At 44.0% G+C, this 26,942-nt stretch overlaps 1 protein-coding gene across 1 annotated transcript in view; it reads right to left on the reverse strand.

The window, feature by feature from the left end:
- The window catches only part of ADGRE2 (adhesion G protein-coupled receptor E2), a 39,234-nt gene extending 14,815 nt beyond the window's left edge, over positions 1-24,419 (reverse strand). The window contains 15 exon segments of the mRNA NM_001038667.1: positions 3,308-3,543; positions 3,818-4,015; positions 7,255-7,434; positions 7,648-7,871; positions 8,038-8,145; positions 13,802-13,979; positions 14,366-14,443; positions 14,569-14,624; positions 15,442-15,588; positions 16,032-16,178; positions 17,162-17,293; positions 19,851-20,006; positions 22,306-22,425; positions 22,736-22,789; positions 24,346-24,419. Of these exon segments, the coding sequence (NP_001033756.1) occupies positions 3,308-3,543; positions 3,818-4,015; positions 7,255-7,434; positions 7,648-7,871; positions 8,038-8,145; positions 13,802-13,979; positions 14,366-14,443; positions 14,569-14,624; positions 15,442-15,588; positions 16,032-16,178; positions 17,162-17,293; positions 19,851-20,006; positions 22,306-22,425; positions 22,736-22,789; positions 24,346-24,415 (2,084 nt within the window). The 5' untranslated portion in view covers positions 24,416-24,419.
- Between the last annotated feature and the right edge of the window lie 2,523 nt (positions 24,420-26,942).

Consider the following 26,942-nt stretch of genomic DNA (forward strand, 5'->3'; position numbering starts at 1 on the left):
CCAAACTGTGGAAGGAGCCTCGGTGTCCATCGAAAGATGAATGGATAAAGAAGATGTGGTCATGTATACAATGGAATATTACTCAGCCATTAGAAACGACAAATACCCACCATTTGCTTCGACGTGGATGGAACTGGAGGGTATTTTGCTGAGTGAAATAAGTCAATCAGAGAAGGACAAACATTATATGGTCTCATTCATTTGGGGAATATAAAAAATAGTGAAAGGGAATATAAGGGAAGGGAGAAGAAATGGGTAGGAAATATCAGAAAGGGAGACAGAACATAAAGACTCCTAACTCTGGGAAACGAACTAGGGGTGGTGGAAGGGGAGGAGGGCAGGGGGTGGGGGTGAATGGGTGACGGGCACTGAGGGTGGCACTTGACAGAATGAGCACTGGGTGTTATTCTGTATGTTGGCAAATTGAGCACCAATAAAAAATAAATTTATTATTAAAAAATTTTAAAAAATTAAAAATTAAAATAAATAAATAAAATGTGAGGCTGTGAGAACGTATCATTGGATGTCATGATTAGATGGAAGTCTAAAGGATTAGGATGGCTAAGGATGATTCAATAAGGAAATTATATTTTTGGTTGAGATAAGAAGAGTGAATGCTGTCACTGAGATAAACAGTGTTGAAGCCAAGGAGAAGCCCACACACCTGTTAACAGATTTAGAGAGTCCCGTGAATCTAACATGGTTTTAATGGCCTTTTTTGTACTGTTCAATATAATTTTTTTCCATCAGCAAAAGCCCCACCTTGAACCCCACCTCTGCAAAACCCATCCACTTAGTTTTGTATTTTTTTCATGGCATTATTCAGATATATCTTACATACCATAAGTTCACCCACCTAAAGTATCCAGTTCAGTCGGCTTTAGAATATCCACAGTGTTGCGTGCCTGCACCAAAATCTAACTTAAGGTTAGATTAGTACCTTAAGATAATTTCAGCTCTTCAAAGAGAAACTTCATTCACTCTAGCAGTCATGTGTTCCCCACCTCCACACACTCCACTCCTCCCCTCCCCCCAGGGCACCATTACTCTGCTTTCTCACTCAACAGATTTGCCTGTTCTGAACATTTTACATAAGTGGTATCATGCAATATGTGGTCTTTTGTGACTGGATCCTTTCATTTAGCATCATGCTTTCAATGTTATCTGAATTGCAGCACATTTTTATGGATAAGTTATACTCCTGACTTTTCTTCATAGCTAAATAATATTCTGCTGGATGGATATCCAGCTGCATCTTGGTTATCTATTCTTCACTTCATGGACATTCCAGTTATTTCCAATTTTGAAGAGTATGCTATTAGTATTTAGGTACAAGTTTTTTTTGTATATTTTTAAAATTTTTTATTGGAGTTCAATTTGCCAACATATAGTATAACACCCAGTGCTCATCCCATCAAGTGCCCCCCTCAGTGCTCAGGTACAAGTTTTTGCGTGAACATACGATTCCATTTGTTTTGGGTAGATATCCTAGCATGTGGTAGCTATACTTTGAACCTTGTGACAAACTGTCCAACCAAGTTCCAAAGTGGCTGCACCATTTTACATTCCAACCATCAATGTATAAGTGTTCCAAATTTTCCACATTGTTACAAGCACTTTTTACTGCCTGTCTTTTTTAACCATTTTAACTAATGGGTATGAAGTAACATCTTACTTGTGGTTTTTGACTTGATTTTCCTGATGACTATGGTTGTTGAGCATCTTCTCATGTGATTATTAGTCATTTACATATCATCTTTGGAGGAATGGGTATTAACATATTTTGTCCATTTTTTTCATTTTTTATTTATTTAACTAATCTCTACACCCCACATGGGGCTCAAACTCATGACCCCGATATCAAGAGTCATGTGCTCCAACTGAGCCAGCCAAGTACTCCCATTTTTAAACTGAATTATTTATCTTTTGTGGTTGAGTTGTTCAATTTAGTTTTAACAACAGCACAAAACAGACGTTCTCTTATGATCACAGATTGGTAATTAATGTATAAAAATCTTAAGTCTATTGTTGAAGGTCAATTCACAAGGTATTACTGACACACAGTGACAGAATCTACTTTTGATCCAACATTCCGGTAAAGTAGAGAGAGAGCAAGTCACTTCAGAACAATGGAGAGTGTGAAAGGCCGTTTCAGGACAACTAAAGTATAGGCTAAGAAAAATGTAAGCAAGAGGCACCTGGATGGCTCCATCAGTTAAGTATCTGCCTTAAGCCCAGGTCATGATCCCACGGTCATGAGATCAGTCCCCACATTGGGCCCACTGATTCCCTTGCTTGTGCTCTCTCTCTATCTCTGTCAGATGGATGAATAAATCTTTTTGAAAATATAAGAAAAAGAAAATGTCTCTAAGGAAGCACTGATTAGAAACTTTGTAGATGAAGTCTTTATATCAATTGTTATGAATATATTAAAAACACTAAATGTCTAAAACACTAAAGGAAGAGGCACCGTGTGGCTCAGTTAAGTATCCAACTCTAGATTTTGGCTCAGGTCATGATCTTGGGGTCATGGGATGGAGCCCCATGTTGGAATCCACACTAAGTATGATGCCTGCTTGGGAATCTTTGTTTCTCTCCCTCTGCCCACCGCCACTCATGCTTGCACACTCCCTATCTATCTGTGATTATTCTAAAAACACTAACTTGTATGCCTCTAAAGAGTCTATTTTATGGTGAGTGAAATACATTTGAATAAGAGTAAAAACACAAAACTGAGCGTTAAAGGTGAAGGTAAGAGAGTACAAGTTCTACAGCTTGACTCTCTAGATTTGAATCCCACCTCTGCCACTTACTAGCCATGCACCTGGGGCATTTAATTAAACTATCTGTGGCTCATTTTATTCATCTGTAAAATGGGGCAAAGGACTGTACCTACTTCATAGTATTAGTGTAAGGATTAAGATAGTTACCACATACAGAAATGGTTGGAAAAATGCATGGCATAAAGGAAGTACCTCATAAATCTTAACTATAATATAATCTATTATATGATTATTTAAATCAACTCTACTTTTGAAATAAAAACACTGTAATATCCTGAAAGATTTGGACAAAGAGTAGATTCAGTTTTTTTAACTGATGTCCTAAGCACTTCTTTCGGCTTCAGTTTTGCTATTCAAATGACAGAGCTTTAAAGACATTCTCCTTAACTCTTATAATTTTCCACTAAAAAGATGTCCTAAGAATTCTTACTTCCTATGCCTTCTCTGCATTATTCTCTGGCATAATAAAAAGTGCTACTTTGATTCCAGTGGTGGTCAAGATCAGGTAGAGAATCTGCATTTACCGGGTGCGTGTTCCATAGAGGTGAGACCTGGATGCAGCAGAAATGGCCACAATTAAAGTCGGGACTCCGTATCCCACAGGGTACATGAGCTTCTTCATAAGCATGCTCACACTGGAGTAGTTGACCACCATCAGGTTGCGTGCAGTGAGGAAGAGGTGTAGACCCTCCAGCAGCATCCAGGTGAAGGAGGCCAGGTAGAGATAGTGTAAGGCACCAGCGATGATGGAGCACAGCACCTGGGGGAGGAGAAAAGTGCCACCAGGAGGGATTTTTCAGAGAGGAGGTGGGCCCAGGACCTGTGCCATACCTTGCCATTGAAGTGAGTGCTCCTATATATGGTCGAGTTCTCAGCAGAAGGTTTGTCTTCTAGTTCATTAGTCAATGTGGAATAGGCTACTTACCCCCTCTAACCTCCCCAGAACCCAAGGTCATTTTATTAATGTAGTATGGTACTATGAACTGAGCAATCCTTGGGGCGGGACAGGGTCTCCTCTGTGAACATGACAATACCTTGATCTCGGTCCGGTCAATGGCCATGAGGAAGAGCAGGTGGGCCAAGAAGAGGCAGATCGAGAGCTGCAGGTGGAGGGAGGTGCTGGTGTTCTGGATGGCTTTGCACAGCAGGAAGGTGAGGGCTGCTAGGAGGAGGCACAGCAGAGAGAGGCCCAGCCCCACATAGGTGATCACAGGCAGCACAAGATCCTCTTCCTGGGACCCAGCCAAGAGAAGCAATGAAGACATTATATTTATATTTTCCTTATATGGGGGAATGACTCTTCTATCATTTTTAATTTTATTTATTGACACAGCAACGTCAAGAATGGAGGAACCAGGTAAAATTGTTATGCTATTGAGAGTAGTTCCTTTGGGTTCAGAATGCTAGAACTCTATGGGATTCTGATATGATTAATTCAGAGCCTACAAGAATTGAGGGATAGGAGGGTCCTCACTCAAGACAAAGCCTCAGAACTCACAACAGTTTATTTTACTTTACAGATCGCCTAAGTAAGTCTTTGGTTATGGTAATCCAGAGGAAGTAACCAGCTCACCTAACCAGGGGAGCAGGCAAACATAGTTCCTAACCCACCTACACTCACTGGCATTCCTGGCCCCCTTGGACCTCTGCCACCACAAAATCATCCTTCTGCAGCCCTTGAGAGCCCCTGTCTACAGATTTCCAGCCCTAAAGACTCTTGTGATAAGCAAAACTCTAATTTGGCAATGAATGATAGAATGTGTACATACACTTTCTTCCAGATTTTCAGTTAATGCCAGATTGGGTCCTGTGGTGAAAGGATTTTGCAGATGGAATTTGGGTCCTATGTCAGTTGACTTTAGGGAGGCATTTTATCCTGGGAAGGATGGCCAAATCAGTGAGCCCTCAAAAGCTCTGAGCTCTCCTGAAGAAAAAGACTCAAAGTATGAGAGCATTTGAGGTGAGGGAGCTTCTCCTCCTGGCTACAGGTTACAAATGCTAATACGCTGAAACAGAATACAGAACCCAAAAATGGATTCTCAACTCTATGGCCAACTGATTTTGACAAAACAGGAAATAATATCCAATGGAAAAAAATATTCTCTTCAACAAAATGTGTTGGAAAAAAACTGGGTGTTATTCTATATGTCGGTAAATTGAACACCAATAAAAAATAAATTTATTATTTAAAAAATAAAATAAAATAAATATATGAATTTAAAGAAAAAAATGTGTTGGGATACATGGACAGCCACATGCAGGAGAATGAAACTGGACCACTTTCTTACATCAAATGCAAAAATAAACTCAAAAAGGATGAAAGACCTCAATGTGAGACAGGAATCCATCAATTCTAGAAAACACAAGAAACAACCTCTTAGATCTTGCTGCAGCAACTTGTTGCTAGACAGTCTCCAAAGGCAAGAGGAAAAAAAATACCAAAAATGAACCTTTGGTACTTCATCAGAATAAAAAGCTTTTGCACAGCAAAGGAAACAGTCAATGAAATTAAAAGACAACCTACAGAATGGGAGAAGATATTTGCAAAAGACTTCTCAGATAGAGGGCTAATATCCAAAATCTATAATGAACATATCAAACTCCACACCTGAAAAACAAACAATCCAGTCAAGAAATGGGCAGAACACATGAACAGACATTTCTCCAAAGAAGACATATATGGCCAACAAGCACCTGAAAAAATGCTCCACATCACTCGCCATCAAGGAAATACAGATCAAAACCACAAGGAGATACCACCTCATGGCTGTCAGAATGGCTACAGTTAACGACTCAGGAAACAACAGATGTTGACAAAGATGTGGAGAAGGGGGAACCCTCTTACACCATAGTGGTAATGGAAATTGGTGCAGCCACTTTCAAAAACAGTGTGGAGGTTCCTCAAAAAGTTAAAGTTATACTACCACCCAGCTATGGCACCTCTAGATATTATGCAAAGTATACAAACATAATGACTTAAAGGGTCACATACACCCCAATGGTTATAGCAGTAATGGCCAAAATAGCCAGAATTGGAAAGAACCCAGATATCCATCAACAGATAAATGGATAAGGAAGAGGAGGGTTATATAAGCAATGTAATGTTTACCCAGCCGTCAAAAAGAATGAAATTTTGTCATTTGCAACAACATAGAGGGAACTAGAGGGTATTAGGCTAAACAAAATAAGTCACTCAGAGAAAGATCAATACCATGTGATTTCACTAATATCTGGAATTTAAGATACAAAACAGATGAACATAGGCGAAGTGAAGGAAAAATAAAATAAGAGGAAAATAGGGAGGCAAACAGCAAGAGACTCTTAACTATAGGAAACAAACAGGGTTGCTGGAGGGGAGATGTATAAGGGAATGGGGTGACTGAGTGATGGGCATTAAGGAGGGCACTTGATATAATGAGGACTAGGTGTTATATGCAGCTGATGAATCACTAAATTCTATCCCTGATCATGAAACATCAGGAGACCTGCACCCCGATGTTTATAGCAGGGTGGACATTATAGCTAATGTCCACAATAGCCAAACTGTGGAAAGAGCCTTGGTGTCCATCGAAAGATGAATGGATAAAGAAGATGTGGTTTATGTATACAATGGAATATTACTCAGCCATTAGAAATGACAAATACCCACCATTTGCTTCAACGTGGATGGAACTGGAAGGTATTATGCTGAGTGAAGTAAGTCAATCAGAGAGGGACAAACATTGTATGTTCTCATTCATTTGGGGAATATAAATAATAGTGAAAGGGAATAGAGGGGAAGGGAGAAGAAATGGGTAGGAAATATCAGAAAGGGAGACAGAACATGAGAGACTCCTAACTCTGGGAAACGAACTAGGGGTGGTGGAAGGGGAGGAGGGTGAGGGGTGGGGGTGACTGGGTGGCGGGCACTGAGGGTGGCACTTGACGGGATGAGCACTGGGTGTTATTCTGTATGTTGGCAAATTGAACACCAATAAAAAATAAATTTATTATTAAAAATAAATAAATAAATAAATAATAAAATAAAATATTATCAAAAAATTCTATCCCTGAAACTGAAAATACAGTGAATGTTAACTAAATTCAGTATATATAAAATTTAAAAAAAAAAAAGAAATGCCGATACACTCTAAGAGCCCATGACAGAAAGAATGCAGGTAGCCCCTAGTTGCTGAGCATGATCTCCTGCTCAGAGATTGCTAGAAAGTGGAACCCCAGTCCTACAACTGCAAGGAACTGAAACCTACCAGTAACCAGGGAGCTCAAGGAGGAATCTGAGCCTTAGAAGAGAATACAGCTCTGGCTTATTTCAGGCTTATAAGACCCTGAACAGCAACTGAGCCACACCATGCCTGACTGCTGCTCTGAAGAAACCACAAGATATAAATTTCTATTTTTCTAAAGCCCCTACATGGAGGAACTATGTTACAGAGCAATAGACAAGGGATGCAGTCCCTCTCAGGGCTCTCACCTGCACATCATAGTGGGCCATGAGGACGGCAAAGCTGCTGAGATGAGTGCACTGGCAGGTGGTACTGGTGTCTCCACTGTCCACCACTGTGCAGCCTCTGGTGGACCAATGACCACATTCATCTTGACTGTGCTCCCAGAAGACACAGAACACCTTTAGTTTTGGCTCGTGGGTCGCTGACTGTAGGAAGAGCATAGGTGGGAGCCAGTGGTTCTGGTGCTCAGAAATGCATATCCAAAGCTGGCTAGCAAAGGCCTTTCCTGGGGGAATGATGCACTCATGGGGGACCTCCCTGCAGAACCTCAAGGCTGAGCTAGGCAGCGAGGCTGTGCCCAGGACCCAGGCTCCTTCCAGCCTCCTTCCACATCCACAGCCCCATGCACCAGCACTCACATGGTGAGAGAAGATGAAAGTGACAGGGGAGCTGAGCTTCTGGGTGACCTTGTTGCTCATAAACACAGAGATGACGTCTGAGAGCAGGACAGAGGAGACTCCCTGCAGCAAGCCTTTGGGTGCCCCATGCAGAACTGCCTGCTTCTCAGGCTCCAGGACCAGGGGAGCCTCCGCCAGCAACTTGCCCATTCCTGGAGTAGAGAGGAGGCCCACCACAGAAGGACCTGCAGGACAAGACCATGTTGAAACCTTTGGGTGCACAACAGAGCCCTGTCCTCCTCAGGTGCACTCTTTGTGGCCTACTAAACATCCTCTATCCCTTTATCCTTCAGTTCCCTGCCTGTCACATCCTGGGGCAACTTGTGACCTTCCTCCCATCTCAGCCATTACCTGAGTCACCAGATTTGTGCACCACATCCCATTTCAGCATCATCTTTGCCAGATTCTGACTCAAAGTGACATTTCTGTATCCTTCCTCCTGCACCTCCAGGGACAGGTCTATGAGTGGTAGGAGTTATATAAGAGAAGTAGGTTAGTAATTCTGCCTATAGTAGCTGCTATAATATCATTATTTTATATATGTGTTTCCATACACACAAACACACGAAAACACACATGCTGAATTTATAAAGGGACAACTTTACTATGAGCAATATACTATGAGCAACTGGACACCAACAAACGGATAACCTAGATGAAAGTGAAAAATTCCTAGAGACATACAAACTACAAAATAATAGAAGATAATAAGATGGCGGAAGAGTAGGGTCCCCAAGTCACCTGTCCCCACCAAATTACCTAGATAACCTTCAAATCATCCTGAAAATCGAAGAATTCAGCCTGAGACTTAAAGAGAGAACAGCTGGAATGCTACAGTGAGAAGAGTTCACGCTTCTATCAAGGTAGGAAGACGGGGGAAAAAGAAATAAAGAAACAAAAGGCATCCAAGGGGGAGGGGCCCCGCAAGGAGCCAGGCTGAGGCCAGGGAGAGTGTCCCCAGGACAGGAGGCTTCGACCCGGAGAATCAGGAGCTGCACCAACCTTCCCGGGCGGAAAGGGGCTCGCAGTGAATTAGAGCAGGACCGCAGGAGGGGGGATGCCCTCAGGCTCCCTGGGACACTAACAGACACCTGCGCACCCAGGAGAGTGCCCCGAGCTCCCTAAGGGCTGCAGCGCGCACGGTGGGACCCAGAGCAGCTCGGAGGGCTCTGGCGGCGGCTCCGTGGAGGGGACTGCGGGGCGGGAGCAGCTCGGGGGGGGGGCGGGGGGCTCGGGTGGGGGCTCCGTGGGGGGTGCTGTGCGGCCGGGAGCACGAATCTAACAGCGCAGGCCCGGGAGCACTGGGCGCCGGGACACAGCCCAGGATCTGGCCTCCCCCCGGAACAGGCAGAGGCCGGGAGGGCCCAGGACAGCAAGGACGCTCCTGCCCCGAGCTGAGCAGATCAGCGGCCCCGACCCGGAGCCTCCAGGCCCCTGCAGGCTGAGAGCTCCATAGCTACTGCGGGAGCTGAATCCAGGGCTCCAGAGCTGGCCGCGGCCACTGGGCTTGTTCCTCTAGGGGCCTCACGGGGTAAACAACCGCCACTGAGCCCTGCACCACGCAGGGGGCAGAGCAGCTCCCCCAAGTGCTAAACCTGAAAATCAGCACAACAGGCCCCTCCCCCAGAAGACCAGCTAGACGGACAAGTTCCAGGGGAAGTCAAGGGTCTTAAAGTATACAGAAGCAGAAGATACTCCCCCGTGGGGTTTTTTTTTTTTTTTTTTTTTTTTTGCTTTTTGATTTCTGTTTGCTTTCCCCACCTTCTTTCCCTTACTTTCTTTTTCTTTCTCTTTTTCTTCTCTTTTTTTCTTTTTTACTTCCTTTTTTCTTTTTTTTCTTTTTCTCTTTTGTTTCCTTCTTTCTCTCCGCTTTTTTTCTCCTTTTCCCAATACAACTTGCTTTTGGCCACTCTGCACTGAGCAAAATGACTAGAAGGAAAACCTCACCTCAAAAGAAAGAATCAGAAACAGTCCTCTCTCCCACAGAGTTACAAAATCTGGATTACAATTCAATGTCAGAAAGCCAATTCAAAGTACAATTATAAAGCTACTGGTAGCTCTAGAAAAAAGCATAAAGGACTCAAGAGACTTCATGACTGCAGAATTTAGATCTAATCAGGCAGAAATTAAAAATCAATTGAATGAGATGCAATCCAAACTAGAAGTCCTAACGACAAGGGTTAACGAGGTGGAAGAACGAGTGAGTGACATAGAAGACAAGTTGATAGCAAAGAGGGAAACTGAGGGAAAAAGAGACAAACAATTAAAAGATCATGAGGATAGATTAAGGGAAATAAATGACAGCCTGAGGAAGAAAAACCTACGTTTAATTGGGGTTCCCGAGGATGCCGAAAGTGACAGAGGTCCAGAATATGTATTTGAACAAATCATAGCTGAAAACTTTCCTAATCTGGGAAGGGAAACAGGCATTCAGATCCAGGAAATAGAGAGATCCCCCCTAAAATCAATAAAAACCATTCAACACCTCGACATTTAATAGTGAAGCTTGCAAATTCAAAGATAAAGAGAAGATCCTTAAAGCAGCAAGAGACAAGAAATCCCTGACTTTTATGGGGAGGAGTATTAGGGTAACAGCAGACCTCTCCACAGAGACCTGGCAGGCCAGAAAGGGATGGCAGGATATACTCAAGGTCCTAAATGAGAAAAACATGCAACCAAGAATACTTTATCCAGCAAGACTCTCATTCAGAATGGAAGGAGAGATAAAGAGCTTCCAAGACAGGCAGGAACTGAAAGAATATGTGACCTCCAAACCAGCTCTGCAAGAAATTTTAAGGGGGACTCTTAAAATTCCCCTTTAAGAAGAAGGCCAGTGGAACAATCCACAAAAACAAGGACTGAATAGATATCATAATGACACTAAACTCATATCTCTCAATAGTAACTCTGAACGTGAATGGGCTTAATGACCCCATCAAAAGGCCCAAGGTTTCAGACTGGATAAAAAAGCAGGACCCTTGGGATCCCTGGGTGGCGCAGCGGTTTGGTGCCCGCCTTTGGCCCAGGGCGCAATCCTGGAACCCAGGATCGAATCCCACATCAGGCTCCCGGTGCATGGAGCCTGCTTCTCCCTCTGCCTATGTCTCTGCCTCTCTCTCTCTCTGTGTGTGTGTGACTATCATAAATAAATAAAAAAAAAATTAAAAAAAAGCAGGACCCATCTATTTTCTGTCTGCAAGAAACTCATTTTAGACAGAAGGACACCTACAGCCTGAAAATAAAAGGTTGGAGAACCATTTACCATTCAAATGGTCCTCAAAAGAAAGCAGGGGTAGCCATCCTTATATCCGATAAACTAAAATTTACCCCGAAGACTGTAGTGAGAGACGAAGAGGGACACTATATCATACTTAAAGGATCTATCCAACAAGAGGACTTAACAATCCTCAATATATATGCCCTGAATGTTGGAGCTGCCAAAAATATCAATCAATTAATAACCAAAGTTAAGACATAATTAGATAATAATACACTTATACTTGATGACTTCAATCTAGCGCTTTCTACACTGGATAGGTCTTCTAAACACAAAATCTCCAAAGAAATGAGAGCTTTAAATGATACACTGGACCAGATGGATTTCACAGAATTAGACAGAACTTCACATCCAAACTCAACTGAATACGCATTCTTCTCAAGTGCACATGGAACTTTCTCCAGAATAGACCACATACTGGGTCACAAATTGGGTCTGAACTGATACCAAAAGATTGGGATCGTCCCCTGCGTATTCTCAGACCATAATGCCTTGAAATTAGAACTAAATCACAACAAGAAGTTTGGAAGGACCTCAAACACGTGGAGGTTAAGGACCATCCTGCTAAAAGATGAAAGGGTCAACCAGGAAATTAAGGAAGAATTTAAAAGATTCATGGAAACTAATGAGAATGAAGATACAACCGTTCAAAATCTTTGGGATGCAGCAAAAGCAGTCCTAAGGGCGAAATACATCGCAATACAAGCATCCATTCAAAAACTGGAAAGAACTCAAATACAAAAGCTAACCTTACACATAAAGGAGTTAGAGAAGAAACAGCAGATGGACCCTACACCCAGCAGAAGAAGAGAGTTAATTAAAATTCGAGCAGAACTCAACGAAATTGAGACCAGAAGAACTGTGGAACAGATCAACAGAACCAGGAGTTTGTTCTTTGAAAGAATTAATAAGATAGGTAAACCATTAGCCAACCTTATTAAAAAGAAGAGAGAGGAGACTCAAATTAATAAAATCATGAATGAAAAAAAATAAAATAAAATCATGAATGAGAAAGGGGAGATCACTACCAATACCAAGGAAATACAAATGATTTTAAAAACATATTATGAACAGCTATACGCCAATAAATTAGGCAATCTAGAAGAAATGGACGCATTCCTGGAAAGCCACAAACTACCAAAACTGGAACAGGAAGAAATAGAAAACCTGAACAGGCCAATAACCAGGGAGGAAATTGAAGCAGTCATCAAAAACCTCCCAAGACAGAAGAGTCCAGGGCCAGATGGCTTCCCAGGGGAATTCTATCAAATGTTCCCCATTCTCACTGGTGTGAGGTGGTATCTCATTGTGGTTTTGATTTGTATTTCCCTGATGGCAAGTGATGCAGAGCATTTTCTCATGTGCATGTTGGCCATGTCTATGTCTTCCTCTGTGAGATTTCTCTTCATGTCTTTTGCCCATTTCATGATTGGATTGTTTGTTTCTTTGGTGTTGAGTTTAAGAAGTTCTTTATAGATCTTGGAAACTAGCCCTTTATCTGATACATCATTTGCAGATATCTTCTCCCTTTCTGTAGGTTGTCTTTTAGTTTTGTTAACTGTATCCTTTGCTGTGCAAAAGCTTCTTATCTTGATGAAGTCCCAAATGTTCATTTTTGCTTTTGTTCTTTTGCTTTTGTGGATGTATCTTGCAAGAAGTTACTGTGGCTAAGTTCAAAAAGGGTGTTGCCTGTGTTCTCCTTTAGGATTTTGATGGAATCTTGCAAGAAATTGCTGTGGCTGAGTTCAAAAAGGGTGTTGCCTGTGTTCTCCTCTAGGATTTTGATGGAATCTTGTCTCACATTAGGTCTTTCATCCATTTTGAGTTTATCTTTGTGTATGGTGCAAGAGAGTGGTCTAGTTTCATTCTTCTGCATGTGGATGTCCAATTTTCCCAGCACCACTTATTGAAGAGACTGTCTTTCTTCCAGTGGATAGTCTTTCCTCCTTTATCGAATATTAGTTGACCATAAAATTGAGGGTCCACTTCTGGGTTCTCTATTCTGTTCCATTGATCTATGTGTCTGTTTTTGTGCCAGTACCACACTGTCTTGATGACCACAGCTTTGTAGTACAACCTGAAATCTGGCATTGTGATGCCCCCAGATATGGTTTTCTTTTTTAAAATTCCCCTGGCTATTCGGGGCCTTTTCTGCTTCCACAGAAATCTTAAATTAATTTGTTCTAACTCTCTGAAAAAAGTCCATGGTATTTTGATAGGGATTGCATTAAACGTGTAAAGCCCTGGGTAACATTGACATTTTCACAATATTAATTCTGCCAATCCATGAGCAAGGAATATTTTTCCACCTCTTTGTGTCTTCCTCATATCTTTCAGAAGTGTTCTATAGTTTTTAGGGTATAGATCCTTCACCTCTTTGGTTAGGTTTATTCCTAGGTATCTTATGCTTTTGGGTGCAATTGTAAATGGGATTGACTCCTTTATTTCTCTTTTTTCAGTCTCATTGTTAGTGTATAGAAATGCCACTGACTTCTGGGCATTGATTCTGTATTTTATGATACATGAGTTTTACCTCAATAAAATAAATCATACTTAGTTATCAAATAATATCAAATTTTTTCTTAAAAGTTTAGCAAATTGTCTTCTCATGAAGATGTTTCTATTTTATCTTAAATTCTTTATAATTATATCATCTGCTGATAACTTATATTACAATAAAAATGTGTATGATTTAGTTTTATTCATTTAACCTCTTACTGACTGGTTTATGGATGTAACACTGAGGGATACATATATTCACTCCCTCCAGTGAATTCGGGGGACAAATGAGATGGGGAACAGACAGATCAGGAGCTTGGGGCAGTCTCCAGAATTTACCTGTGCCTGCAGATGCATTGAAGGTCCATGGCCCATTGGGCATGGCCTGGCTTACATTTCTGAGGACACCTTCCAGGCCAACAAGCAGGTTAGTGGCCACACAATGCTGCTCTGAGTGGGGCAGGGCCTCCAGATCCCCGGGAATCTCCAGCAGCTCATCTACCTCCTGTATGAGGTCCTAGAGGAATGAGGACACAGAGCTAGTGAGCCATGAAGACCCTGCCCACTCAACCCCAGAAACAGACCCTGGAGACTCATTGGTAGATAAAGGTGTTACTGATTCAGAGTCCCTGGGTCTTTGCCTCTACAATCCAGCCACACATAGTCAACCCTTTTTCACAAATACCAAGAATGAAATTAGCCCAATGTCCACAAACAGCAGGAAAAAAAGTCATTTATGGGCTCAGGTGGGTGTTAACAATGAGTACCAATGTCTGCATGTCTGCTCTTCCCATCCACCCTGGGAGAAACAGGGCCTCAGAGAGGCGGCATTGTGTTGGGGCTTCCTGCTCCCAGGCCTCTATGGGATGCCTCCACCTTGCCTCTCCTGGGGTGTGCCCTTACCTGGATGGTTTCCTGAGCCAAGGCTGGCTTGAAGTCTCTGTGCAGCTCTTGGACTCTTTCAAAGAAATTAGAGAGTCTCTAGAATAGAGATGAGAGAGGTCAGAGATCCTCACATGTGGATGTGGGAGCTTGGGGAAAATGGGTGGATCAGTCAGGCTGCACAGAGGGATGCCTGCCTCCTGGTCCCTGCTGGGGCCACTCACCTGGCTCTTGATTCCAGGGGGTGGGTTCCAGTTGGGGAAGGACATCTCTGCAGGGACTAAAACAGATTTTCATTACTTGTAAGAGTGTCTGTGTCTGTCTCACCACAATGCTTATAGCAGCAATGTCCACAATAGCCAAAATGTGGAAAGAGCCTCGGTGTCCATTGAAAGATGAATGGATAAAGAAGATGTGTATATATACATTTGAATATTACTCAGCCATTACAAATGACAAATATCCACCATTTGCTTCGACCTGGATGGAACTGGAGGGTATTATGCTGAGTGAAATAAGTCAATAGGAGAAGGACAAACATTATATGGTCTCATTCATATGGGGAATATAAAAAACAGTGAAAGGGATCAAAGGGGAAAGGAGAGAAAATGAGTGGGAAATATCAGTGAGGATGACAGAACATGAGAGACTCCTAACTCTGGAAAATGAACAAGGGGTAGTGGAAGGGGAGGTGGGCAGGGGGATGGGGTGACTAGGTGACGGGCACTGAGGAGGCACTTGACGGTATGAGCACTGGGTGTCATACCATATGTTGGCAAATCAAACTTCAATTTAAAAAATATACAAGAAAAAAGAGTGTGTCTGGGGATCCCTGGGTGGCGCAGCGGTTTGGCGCCTGCCTTTGGCCCAGGGCACGATCATGGGATCCTGGGATCGAGTCCCGCATCGGGCTCCCAGCATGGAGCCTGCTTCTCCCTCTGCCTGTGTCTCTGCCTCTCTCCCTCTCTCTCTCTCTCTCTCTCTCTCTCTCTCTCTCTCTCTCTCTCTCTCTCTTACGAATAAATAAATAAATCTTAAAAAAAAAAAAGAGTGTGTCTGTGTTGGGGTGGGGTCTGGGGTCAGGTGAGACCAGGTACCTTCGCAGGTGGTGTTCAGTTGCTTATCCTGGAATCTAGGTTTGGGCTTCCAGCCCCGGCGGCAGCGGCACTTGTAGGAGCCCACAGTGTTGATGCAGACAGTGGAGTAATGGCACGTATGCTTCCCGGAGCTGCACTCGTCCACATCTGGGGGCACAAAGACGGGAATCAGAACACCTTTCCTCTCCATGCCCTGCTCCTGTTTCCTGTGTTAGTGTCTCCCATTGATGGGAGGTGATATCACCTGCTGACCCCACAACCTGGTGATGCAGGGCTTATGGGAAGTTTGTGGAAGCCTGACACCTAGCATGTGATCCCTGTACTGATGTGCAGGTTGTGAATATAGAAATACCTTTGTCCCAGTTAGTAATTAGCTGCTGCCTGGGGTCTCCAAGGAGCCTGCTCCTCTGTACCCCAGCTCCTTCCCCGGGAAACCCCAGATCTTTTCCCATGCAGCCTCAAAGGAATTAATGCCTGGTAGGGCAGGACGCCCCCAGCGTTCATGCTGCTTGGTTTGTGTGGGTGTCACTGAATATGTGATCAGATGTTCTGAGTGTGGGTCTCCAGGATGTGGCGTCTGAGCTCTGGACCTTCACAGACGGTGCTTTTTGGGCCATTGGGGGATCCAGGAACCGGCTTCCATCCCGGGCGGCAGCGGCACTCATAGCCACCGATGTTGTTGAGGCAGTGGGTGGAGTTGTGGCATGGGTTCTGCCCCGAGGTACATTCATTCACATCTGAGGACAAAGTCAGAAGGTCAGAGTCTCCTCCCCTCACTGGCCATCCTTCCTTCCCTACTCTCAGACTCCTTAGCTCTTTACATCAAGAATACCACACACACACACACACACACACACACACACACACACACACCATGTACCAGCCACCTAGCCTGTCAATATAAATGTAATGATAGCATTTTCCTCTGTAAAAACTCCATAATTTCCCTGCAAAGTGGACAGGGGAGAACCAGGAATATGTGTCATTCCAGACAAAGCTAAGTCTCTTCACATATGGTGCGGATTGTGGGGGTGGTTAAAGGGGGGAGGCTATGATGGGCCTCTAACCAGGGAGGTTGTGACACTGAGATGCCCTTGTGTTGACTGATGGGGGCTCGGGAATGGCACCAATGCTGTCCCAAGCTGCATCCCTGTCCTTATTAGACATATCCCAAAGGGTCAGCCCTGCCCTACCCAGGCCAGGTTTCCTGTCTCCTCACTGCCTGCACTGAGCACGCACCATTCCTGAAAGTATGGCTGCCTCTCCACTGCCAAATCTCCTCATGGAAGCTTCCTTCAAGATGAGCTCAGCAGGGACACTATCCCCCATTTTCAGGCAATAACTATGGCAAAGAGGGAAACAGAGTCACGGGAACTGGACCTCCCAATCAAGGCTCTTACTCATTTCCTCCTCAGCTCAAAATTGAGGCTCCCTTCTCAGACATATAGAGATACTTCCTGCTTGAGTGTTACAGATGAACAGGGGCAAGTGGGGGACCCAAATATCTTCTGGAACCTCCACAAAGGAACCCCAGGCCTGAAAGGCCCTGCTGCCTCCCTGCTCTGTGGTGGTATCTTCTGGGGAGGTGAATCCTTGGGCAGAGCAAACCCCCGGTGTTTCTGGAAACTGAGGGTCTTCTCTCTCCTCCTGGGGCTGCGGGATCTGCCTCGGCCTCTCCTCAGCTCCAGCACAGCCTCACAGCATCTTCCAGGGCCTCTACCTGTGCACAGGTTCAGGTCGCCCAGATTGAGCTCAAAGCCAGGTGGGCACTTGCAGGTATAGCTGCCTTTGGTGTTGGTGCAGATGCCGCGGCTTTTACACACTCTGGGTTTCAGCTGACATTCATCCACATCTTCAGGAGAAAAGAGAGGGAGATGGATGCCTACACCTGTTTTCTGGGATAGAAACATCTGGAAGCCCCTGCTTTCTTGACTTCAATGAGTGTGTGCCTTTTCTAATTTACACAGAGGCATCCTATGGGCCAGTATGGTGGCCCTGATGTTCTGTTGTCCAGATGTGGCAGGAATCAGCCTAAGTCCTCCCTATCTGCCAGCTCTGGTTCCCTTGGCCTCTCGTGGCAGCTCCCAGCTGAGGCAGGGACCTCATGGCCACCTAGTCCCATTTTGAGGACTTAGACAAGTCCAGGGTGGGCCTTCCTCAGAATCAAGTGCAGGGCAAATGCTGTGTTCCCCAAGCAGGACTATCTGAGATCCCAGCGATGGTTTTTTTCCTAATTTTCCAGGTCAACTTCTTGCTGCCTAACTTCCCCTTGGAATCCTGGTGACCTAGCAAGACAGCCCTCCCTCATCCACTATGTCTCTGAGACTCCAGCTCTGTGTAAATGGACCAAGACCAAACCTGGGCCAGGCTCCTCAAAAGAAAACTTTCTACAGAGGAAGGGAGAATGGAGATGATGCCAGACAGTCCGGGGCCACCTAGACAGTGGGCACCAAGCTGAGGTGGACAAGGAGGTTATGTTCAGCCAAGTGACCTTCAGGTGATGAAGGTGACTTTTTCTGATTCCCAAGAAGACCTTCCCTGACTGGCAGGAAGTGGTGAGAATCCACACCTGAGTAAAGCCAGCACTAAGCAGGGGCTGAGTAGCTGGAATGGGGTCATGTGCTGATAGTGAGGGGTGGAAGATGTTTCTGTCTTCTTGGCCCTGTGTCTCTACAAAGGACATGGACCCGTGGGCCCTCCGAATGGGCTCAGCCTTCATCTTCTGTCCCCAACTGGTCTGAGTCATCATGGGACTTGTGTTGACCCCCTTGGAAGACCATCAGTCTGGGGCAATGGTCTCCAATATGCCCTCTCTTGCCATTTGGTCCAGATGGCAGCCTCTTCCATTCACTTGAATCTCTGAGTATTGAGGGCTGGTCCACATTACCCACCAACAACACAACAACATCCCAGATGCTGATCATATTTGCCACAGTTCAGTGAATTGAAATTATTAGGGACAGTCAGACAGAACCTTGCATGGGATAATAGATAGAGGCCAAACATGAAAAGCCATGTCAAGATGCCAGGAAGCCTCTTCTCCAGATGGAGTTGTTGGCCAGGAGCAGGGCCAGCAAGGGACAATGGGCATTGCTTCAAATATCCTTCCTCCCATGTTTCTGGACAGTATCCCTGATCCTTCAGGGCCCAGGGGTATGACAGGGCTCCCAGTGTGGCCAAGCCCATGTGGACTACAGTGGGGGCAGGACTCATCATGGCAGTCATTGATGATGGTGAACAAGATGGATATTGTGTTGGAACACACATGCTTCCAATTGTGAAATATCTTGATGCCATCTCTCTCTTTTGCTTTATGAAAATAAAGCTTATTTTGCTTATTTTATGAAAATAAGATGCCAACTAGATATTTTCTCAAAGGACACAAAACTGATTCAAAGAGATTCATGCACCCCAGTATTTATAGCAGTATTATGAACAATAGCCAGACTATAGAAAGAGCCCACATGTCCATCAGCTAATGAATGATCAAGGAAGATGTGGTGTACATATCCAATAGAATATTACTCAGCCATCAAAAATAATGAAATCTTGCCATTAACAATGACGTGGATGGAGCTACAACATATTATGCTAAGTGATATATATCAATCAGAGAAAGATGAATATTATATGATGGCCTTCATATATGGAATTTAAGAAACAAAACAGATGAATAGCAGTGGAGGGAGGCAAACCAGGAAACTAGACTCTTAACTGTAGAAAATAAACTGCTGGTTACCAGACAGGAGGTGAGTGGGCGATGGGCTAAGTAGGTGATGGGGACAAAGGAGGGAACTTGTCCTGATGAGCAGTGAATGTTGTATGGAGGTGATGAATCACTAAATTCTACACCTGAAACTAATTATTACACTATATGTTAACTAACTGGAATTTAAATAAAATTTGAAAATAGGGGATCCCTGGGTGACTCAATGGTTTGACTCCTGCCTTCAGCCAGGGGCGTGATCCTGGAGTCCCGAGATCGAGTCCCATATCAGGCTCCTAGCATGGGGCCTGCTTCTCCCTCTGCCTGTGTCTCTGCCTCTGTATGTGTGTGTGTGTGTGTGTGTGTGTGTGTGTGTGTGTGTGTGTCATGAATAGATAAATAAAGTCTTTAATAAATAAATAAATAAATAAATAAATAAATAAATAAATAAATAAATAAAATTTGAAAATAAATAGATAAAAGAAGAGAAAAGAAAAAAAAAAGAAAAAGGAAATGCCAGGTGGGTATGGAGGACATTCCAAAATTACAGAAGTGACCCTCTGCAGAGGGTTCTGAGTCTTGGAGTTTGGAAAAAACATTATGCCGGGTAGATGCCCAGAGTGTTTTCTGAGCCTGGAGAAAGTGGGGTGAGTGATCCCAAACCTCATGGATGCAGAGATAGAAGATGTAGGGAGGTTCCTACCTCGACATGTGTTCTCACTCTCATTCATGAACGTCGTTGCCCCAGAAGCAAGCGCGTATCCCGGGCTGCACATGCAGTGGTAGCTCCCCTCTGTGTTCTGACAGTCTGCTAACCGTCCACAGGACACCAACGGAGGTGGTCCACACTCATCAATGTCTGAAACACAACAGGGCAAAGGGTCACCTCCCAAAGGTGTTAGTTCCTGCAGGGCAGAGGCCTGACCTCCAGCCTGACTCTGCCAACGGGACTGGAGAGAACTCAGCTTGCAGGTGGCATTCCTGGAGCAGGTCTGAGCTGGAGCCAGCTGCTCTAGAAAGCCTGCTACCTGCTCTGCTCATCTCTACTCTCTGGTTGGGTCTGACGGCACCTAGATTCAGATACTCTGTTGTTTTAGAATGGGAGCTACGAGGAGGTCTGCATCCCCTTCTGCAGGCCTTGTGAGGTGGACGAAAGCACTATAATCTGTTTACACTATTGGGGATGTGGAGTTGGGCTCCAATCAAGGTGACAGTGGCACTGAAGCCCACTCTTGATGCTAAGTCAGTGAAAGCAGTCATTGACTGTTAAAACTTACCATTCACACCTGAAGATAAAGCCAGGTGGTCAGGCCCCTGCCCGTTGATAGTTTCCACCTTCAATTACTCATGGTGACCTTAGTACACCTCAGAGTACTCATCACCTGCCCCCGCAAGCTCTCAACATCAGGCATTTTCAAGAAGCCTGAGGATGTTTCTGGAGGAGACTTGCTACCTCCAACCCTGGAGGAAGTTCCTCTTATCAGAGCCCATCGCAGATATGAAATGAGGAAGCAGCATGCAGTTCTCACAGCTGAGTCACTGCGGGCATTTCTGGAATCTTATCTCTGTCTGTTCTCTAAACATGAGAGCAAAGATCCCCTCCAGAAAGGTTTTTTTGAGTAGCTTCAGGACCCACAGAGCTGGGGCTACACATCACTGGCTAAAAATAACTGTTCAAAAAGAATCTACAAGACAGGAAAAAAAAAGAATCTACAAGACAGGAATGTATCAAAATGCAGAGACAGAATGTTTCTTCTGTACGTTCCAATCAGGAAACCAAAGACTTTCAGAGCCTGAAAGGACTCGTGGCATCACGCTGAGTCAGGGCAGGCAACTTGTCTCCTCCAGAGCAGTTTCCCACCAGAACTCCTAGACTTCCCTTCTAAGGTCCCAGGTCCAGGCTTGGGTGTCAGCACCAGGACATGACAGAATGTGGGAAGACACACCTTACACATTCATGTTCACCCCCACCTGGTGGATGGGACTGACCTCTTCTCTCAGATGGTGGCAATGGCTGGACACCTGCCTTCAAGGTTGTTGGGTGGGGTGGGGTGGGGTGGGAGACAGGTGAGAATGAGGTGTGCAGAAGGGGAAGACACAATGATGAGAAATCCTCAACCTGACAGGTGTGCTCCCAGAAAGGACCTGGGATCCAATCACACCAGCCATGTCTCCTTGCCATGCTCACCCAGCCAAGAGTTTCCACAACATACACATACAAATACATGGGGGATCTGTAGGGATACCTCTACAACATGGAGGGGCATGGCGAGAGTAACATCACCTTTTTTTCCATGATAAAATTTACTTTCCCCCAAATATCAAATGACACACGGATATTTAGAAGGACAAAGAAAAAGTAAAATAAGAATGAAAGCTAAGAAAATCACCCATAAATACACTACACAGACTACTGGGAAATTTTAAGAGTATTTTTTTCTTTTCTAACACTAGGAATACTTTCCTTTGTTATAAGAAAATATCCATCTAACACAATTTTAATTAATGAAATTGGTGTAAAAACACTATAATTTCCTTTTTCCTTATTTTTAGTGTAAAATTCACATAACACAAAATTAACCACCTTAATTATTTTTAAGTAATATAATCTCCTTTTGTAACCCTGTCTGGGTGAAGAATAAAATCTGTTTTCAAACCAGACCTAGGTTCTTCCTCCTAGAATTGAGTGACAAATCACTCAATCTCTTTGAATCCAAATTTGATCATTTAAAAAACCATGTAGCTCTGCTTGCTTCATGGGATTGCTGTGACAAGTCAGGTGGAAAAACATAATGGTAAGAGGCCTGGTGTTCCTGGTGAGCTCACATTAGGATGAGAGCCTGAGCTTCCAGGTCCTAGGTGTTTCTTTCCTTCTGTTGCTTCGACTACTCTCTCCTTTCCTTGTGCTATGAGAATTATCACAGTAATAACAGCAGTGACTATGATAATAACTTGTATTTGACACTCTGCTCTGTAGTAATCTCTTTCTGTTCTTCACACACATAAATTTTAAATCTCACTCCATTCGTGGAGGGTAGGTACAAAGATTATCTCCAATTTACAGACCAGCAACATGAGGCATAGAGTAGAACACCTTCCCCCCAATACCTCCCGCCACCATCTCCATGCCCCTCCACCACCCAAGTCACAAGTTGTACCATCACAACTCTCCAAGGGGCTGCTGAAGATCTCCCCAGACAAAGAACTGAATCCTGGAGAGCAGCGACAAGTGGTGGCATTGACACATGTGGATTTCGGAGGGCACCAGCGAGCACAGCCTGTGGGGGCAAAGGGTGTGGGGTCAGAGACCACAGTCAGAAAGCTCAAGAAATGGAGGAAGCCTGCTGCCAGCTGGGTGTCCAGGAGCAGAAGAGGGGAAGTGGAGGAAGGAGAGAGGGATAGCTGCCATTGGAAGAGGAAAAAGACAGAAAGCTCTGGACATCTGGGGAGGTAGAGCAGTTTCTCCAGGGGACCAGAGCCTTACCTCAAGAATATGCCCCCACTTCCCCTCTTATTGGTGGCAGGACCAAGGCCCCAGCATGCACTCCCCAGCTTATGTCATCAGGGGGGCTGGCTGGGCAGACTCACCACTAGTTTTCTGGGCTGCAGCTCCCAATGGCAACAGCAGCAGCATCAAGAGTCCTGGGGCAAAAACAAAAACAAAAACAAAAAACAGAGATGTGACAAAGAGAAGAGATGGAGCTCCAGTTTCAACCCTTATCCTCATGGCCATTGCATCATGGGTGGTGGCTCTGAAGCTGCAGTCCATGGCTCTCCCAAAGCTCTTGTCATTTACGAAGATTGTAAAAGCAGTCCTCTTCTCTCCCTCCCCCTGGACTCCTCAAGGAGTCAGTCACTAACGGACACTGTCCTCTGGAGCCTCGGTGCTACAGGAAAGGGGACAAATTATGTGCAGACAGCTGATGTGTGGGACATACCTTAGAAATACCAGCCTCTCCCAATGGAGGGAGCCCAGGAATCATGAGAAGGGGAGCTAATGACAGGGGAGGGGTAGAGAACTATTGCACTGACAGGTCAAGACACCATCTCTTGGTTAAGTGGACTCTCCAGGTGGAGCACCCATGGCTTCTATGGTTCCTTCCTAGTGAGCTCCTAGCCCTCCTACAGCACACTGAGGACACAGCCTTTCCCTTTCTCTCCCAGGCTGGTCCTGAGCAATGGGTCACCAGATAGGCCTCGTGGTATGAAAACTGTTGCAGGTGGGAAGAAATCTACCCCACAGGCAATCATCACCTGGCCACCTGTTAGAGTCTGTCTTTCCATTCATGGGAGGCATGATGTTGCTGTGAAGGTGGGTTTTTTAAATAAGAGTAACACTGAAGTCAGTAGACTCTGAGTCAAGTGGATTACACTCCATCATGTGGGTGGGCCTCACCCAATCAGTTACAGACCTTAGGAGGAAAAAAGACTGACCTCCTCCAAAGAAGAGAGAATTCTGCTTCCAGACTGACTTCAGACTCGAGATCCAACATTAGTGTCCCTGAAAACATGCCTGGGTTTCCAGCCTGTCCTACAGATTTTGGACTTTCCAACTTTATCTCATAAACCAATTTCTTAAACTAACACATTCTCTCTCTACACGCACACATATACATATATATCTACACACAAATTTACACCTCTATACATATGCGTACATATACACATATACATACACAAAAACTTGGTTCTGTTTCTTTGGAGAACCTGGTCTAATACAGGCCGTACAATGAGAAAGCTCTGATAAGTCCCCAAGCATGCCTAGAAAAAATTTTCACCCACTTTCTCTTGTAAAAACTTAATATAACTGACTTAATATCTTTCTTAAAGTTTCTTTTTAATTTTTTATTTATAATAGTCACACAGAGAGAGAGAGAGGCAGAGACATAGGCAGAGGGAGAAGCAGGCTCCATGCACCAGGAGCCCGATGTGGGATTCGATCCCGGGTCTCCAGGATCACGCCCTGGGCCAAAGGCAGGCGCCAAACCCCTGCGCCACCCAGGGATCCCTTAAAGTTTTAATATAACTGACTTAATACCTTTCTTAAAATTCCTCCCTGTTCTCCCTTAAAGAGGTAGTGAGAAAACCAGAAATAGAGCAAAAACCAGAAATAAAGCAAAGAACAGAAAAAGTATTAAACTAAATAGAGTTCCCGGGTAGCTTTAGTTGCCTATCATGATTGCAGATAATCTGCCTACCTGGCAGCAACCTTGGATGCCCATGTCTCATAGTGCAGACACCAGTGAGCCCAGCCACAGAGGATGCCATCTGGTCTTGGTCCGTGTGTGCTAAAAACACTTCCTGTTTTAAGTCTGACTTAAAACATACTTCATCATTGGTTGAATATAGATGAGCTGACTTAGTAAACTGCTGGTCTGGATGCTTCTTTCCCCAAGAGGAACATCTCTGACACTCACACACATCCCTTTTTAAGTATTTTCTTAATATTACTAGTATTCCTACCAAAGCCTCTTGGTTAGTTTTACTATCTTTGTGAAATAGGAAGACCTCTCAAACACGGAGACTCAATCCCCTGGTGTCTTGGCCCCTATGAGGTCTGTGGTTCAGAGTGAACAGATTGTTTTCATCTATTTATTATCTATTCACAGACATCTTTATGTTTAAGTCTCTATTTGGAAATAAATGTAAGTTGACAGGAAGTTTCAAAAACAATAAACAGAAATCTTTCACCTGACTTCCTGCAAAAGATAATATTTTATGTGTTTATGTATTTTTTGAAGGGTAAAACTTTTTTAATTTAAAAAAAAATATTTAAATTCCAGCTAGTTAACATACAATATAATATTAGTTTGAGGAGTAAAATATAGTGATTCAGCGCTTACGTACAATTCACAAGTGCACTCCTTCATCCCCAACACCTATTTCACTCTCCTTCCAGCCACGCACTCATCTTTCTTCTGGTAACACTCAGTTTGTTCTCTATAGTTAAGACTCTGGGGATCCCTGGGTGGCGCAGCGGTTTGGCGCCTGCCTTTGGCCCAGGGCACGATCCTGGAGACCCGGGATCGAATCCCACGTCGGGCTCCCGGTGCATGGAGCCTGCTTCTCCCTCTGCCTGTGTCTCTGCCTCTCTCTCTCTCTCTCTCTCTCTCTGTGACTATCATAAATAAATAAAAAAAAAATTAAAAAAAAAAGACTCTGTTCCTTAGTTTGTTCCCTGCCCCTTACCCTCCTTGCTCATTTGTTTTGTTTCTTTTTTTTAATAATAAATTTATTTTTTATTGGTGTTCAATTTGCCAACATACAGAATAACACCCAGTGCTCATCCCGTCAAGTGCCCCCCTCAGTGCCCGTCACCCATTCACCCCCACCCCCCGCCCTCCTCCCCTTCCACCTCCCCTAGTTTGGTTCCCAGAGTTAGGAGTCTTTATGTTCTGTCTCCCTTTCTGATATTTCCTACCCATTTCTTCTCCCTTCCCTTCTATTCCCTTTCACTATTATTTATATTCCCCAAATGATTTGTTTTGTTTCTTAAGTTCCACTTATCAGCGAAATCATGTGGTATTTGTCTTTCTCAGACTGACTTATTTTGCTTAGCATAAGACTTCCTAGCTCCATCCATGTCACTGCAAATGGCAAGATTTCATTCTTTTTGATGGCTAATATTCCATTGTATGTATATTCCACATCTTCTTTACCAATTCACTTGGATACTTGGGCTATTTTCATAATTTGGCTATTGTAGATAATGCTGCTACAAATATCAGGGTTCACATACCCCTTTGAATTAGTATTTTTGTATTCTTTTGGTAAATGGTCCTGCAATTGCTGGATTGTACAGTAGTTCTATTTTTAACTTTTTGAGGAACCTCTATACTGCCTCCCAGAGTGGCGGCACCACTTTGTATTCCCACCAACAGTTAACAAGATAGCAAATAACAAATGTTGGAGAGGATGTGGAGAAAGGGGAACCCTCTTGCACCGTTGATGGTAATGTGAACTGGTGCAGCCACTCTGGAAAACAGTGTGGAGATTCCTCAAAGAGTTAAAAATAGAGCTACCCTATGACCTAGCAATTGCACTACTGGGGATTTACCCCAAATATACAGATGCAGTGAAAAACTGGGACACCTGCTCCCCAATGTTTATAGCAGCAATGTCCACAATAGCCTGTCCATCGAAAGATGAATGGATAAATAAGATGTGGTCTATCTGTACAATGGAATATTACTCAGCCACTAAAAATGATGAATACCCACCATTTCCTTCAATGTGGATGGAACTGGAGGGTATTATGCTGAGTGAAGTAAGTCAATTGGAAAAGGACAATCATCATATGGTTTCACTCATACAGGGAATATAAAAAAATAGTGAAAAGGATTATAAGGGAAAGGAGGGGAACTGAGTGGGAAAAATTAGAGAGAGAGACAAACCATGAGAGACTCCTAACTCTGGGAAATGAACAAAGGGTAGTGGAAGGGGAGGCGGGTCGGGGGATGGGGTGACAGGGTGATGGACACTGAGGGGAGCACTTGACAGGATGAGCACTGGGTGTTATACTATATGTTGGCAAATCAAACTTCAATAAAAATATATATATCAAAAAATACAAAATAAAAAATGGATAGAAGCAATGTCCACAATAGCCAAACTGTGGAAGGAGCCTCGGTGTCCATCGAAAGATGAATGGATAAAGAAGATGTGGTATACATAGGTATACAATGGAATATTACTCAGCCATTAGAAACGACAAATACCCACCATTTGCTTCAACTTGACTGACTTATTTCGCTCAGCATAATACCCTCCAGGATGGAACTGGAGGGTATTATGC

Source organism: Canis lupus, chromosome 20 (assembly GCF_011100685.1).
Source record: "Canis lupus familiaris isolate Mischka breed German Shepherd chromosome 20, alternate assembly UU_Cfam_GSD_1.0, whole genome shotgun sequence".
NCBI classification, from domain to species: domain Eukaryota; kingdom Metazoa; phylum Chordata; class Mammalia; order Carnivora; family Canidae; genus Canis; species Canis lupus.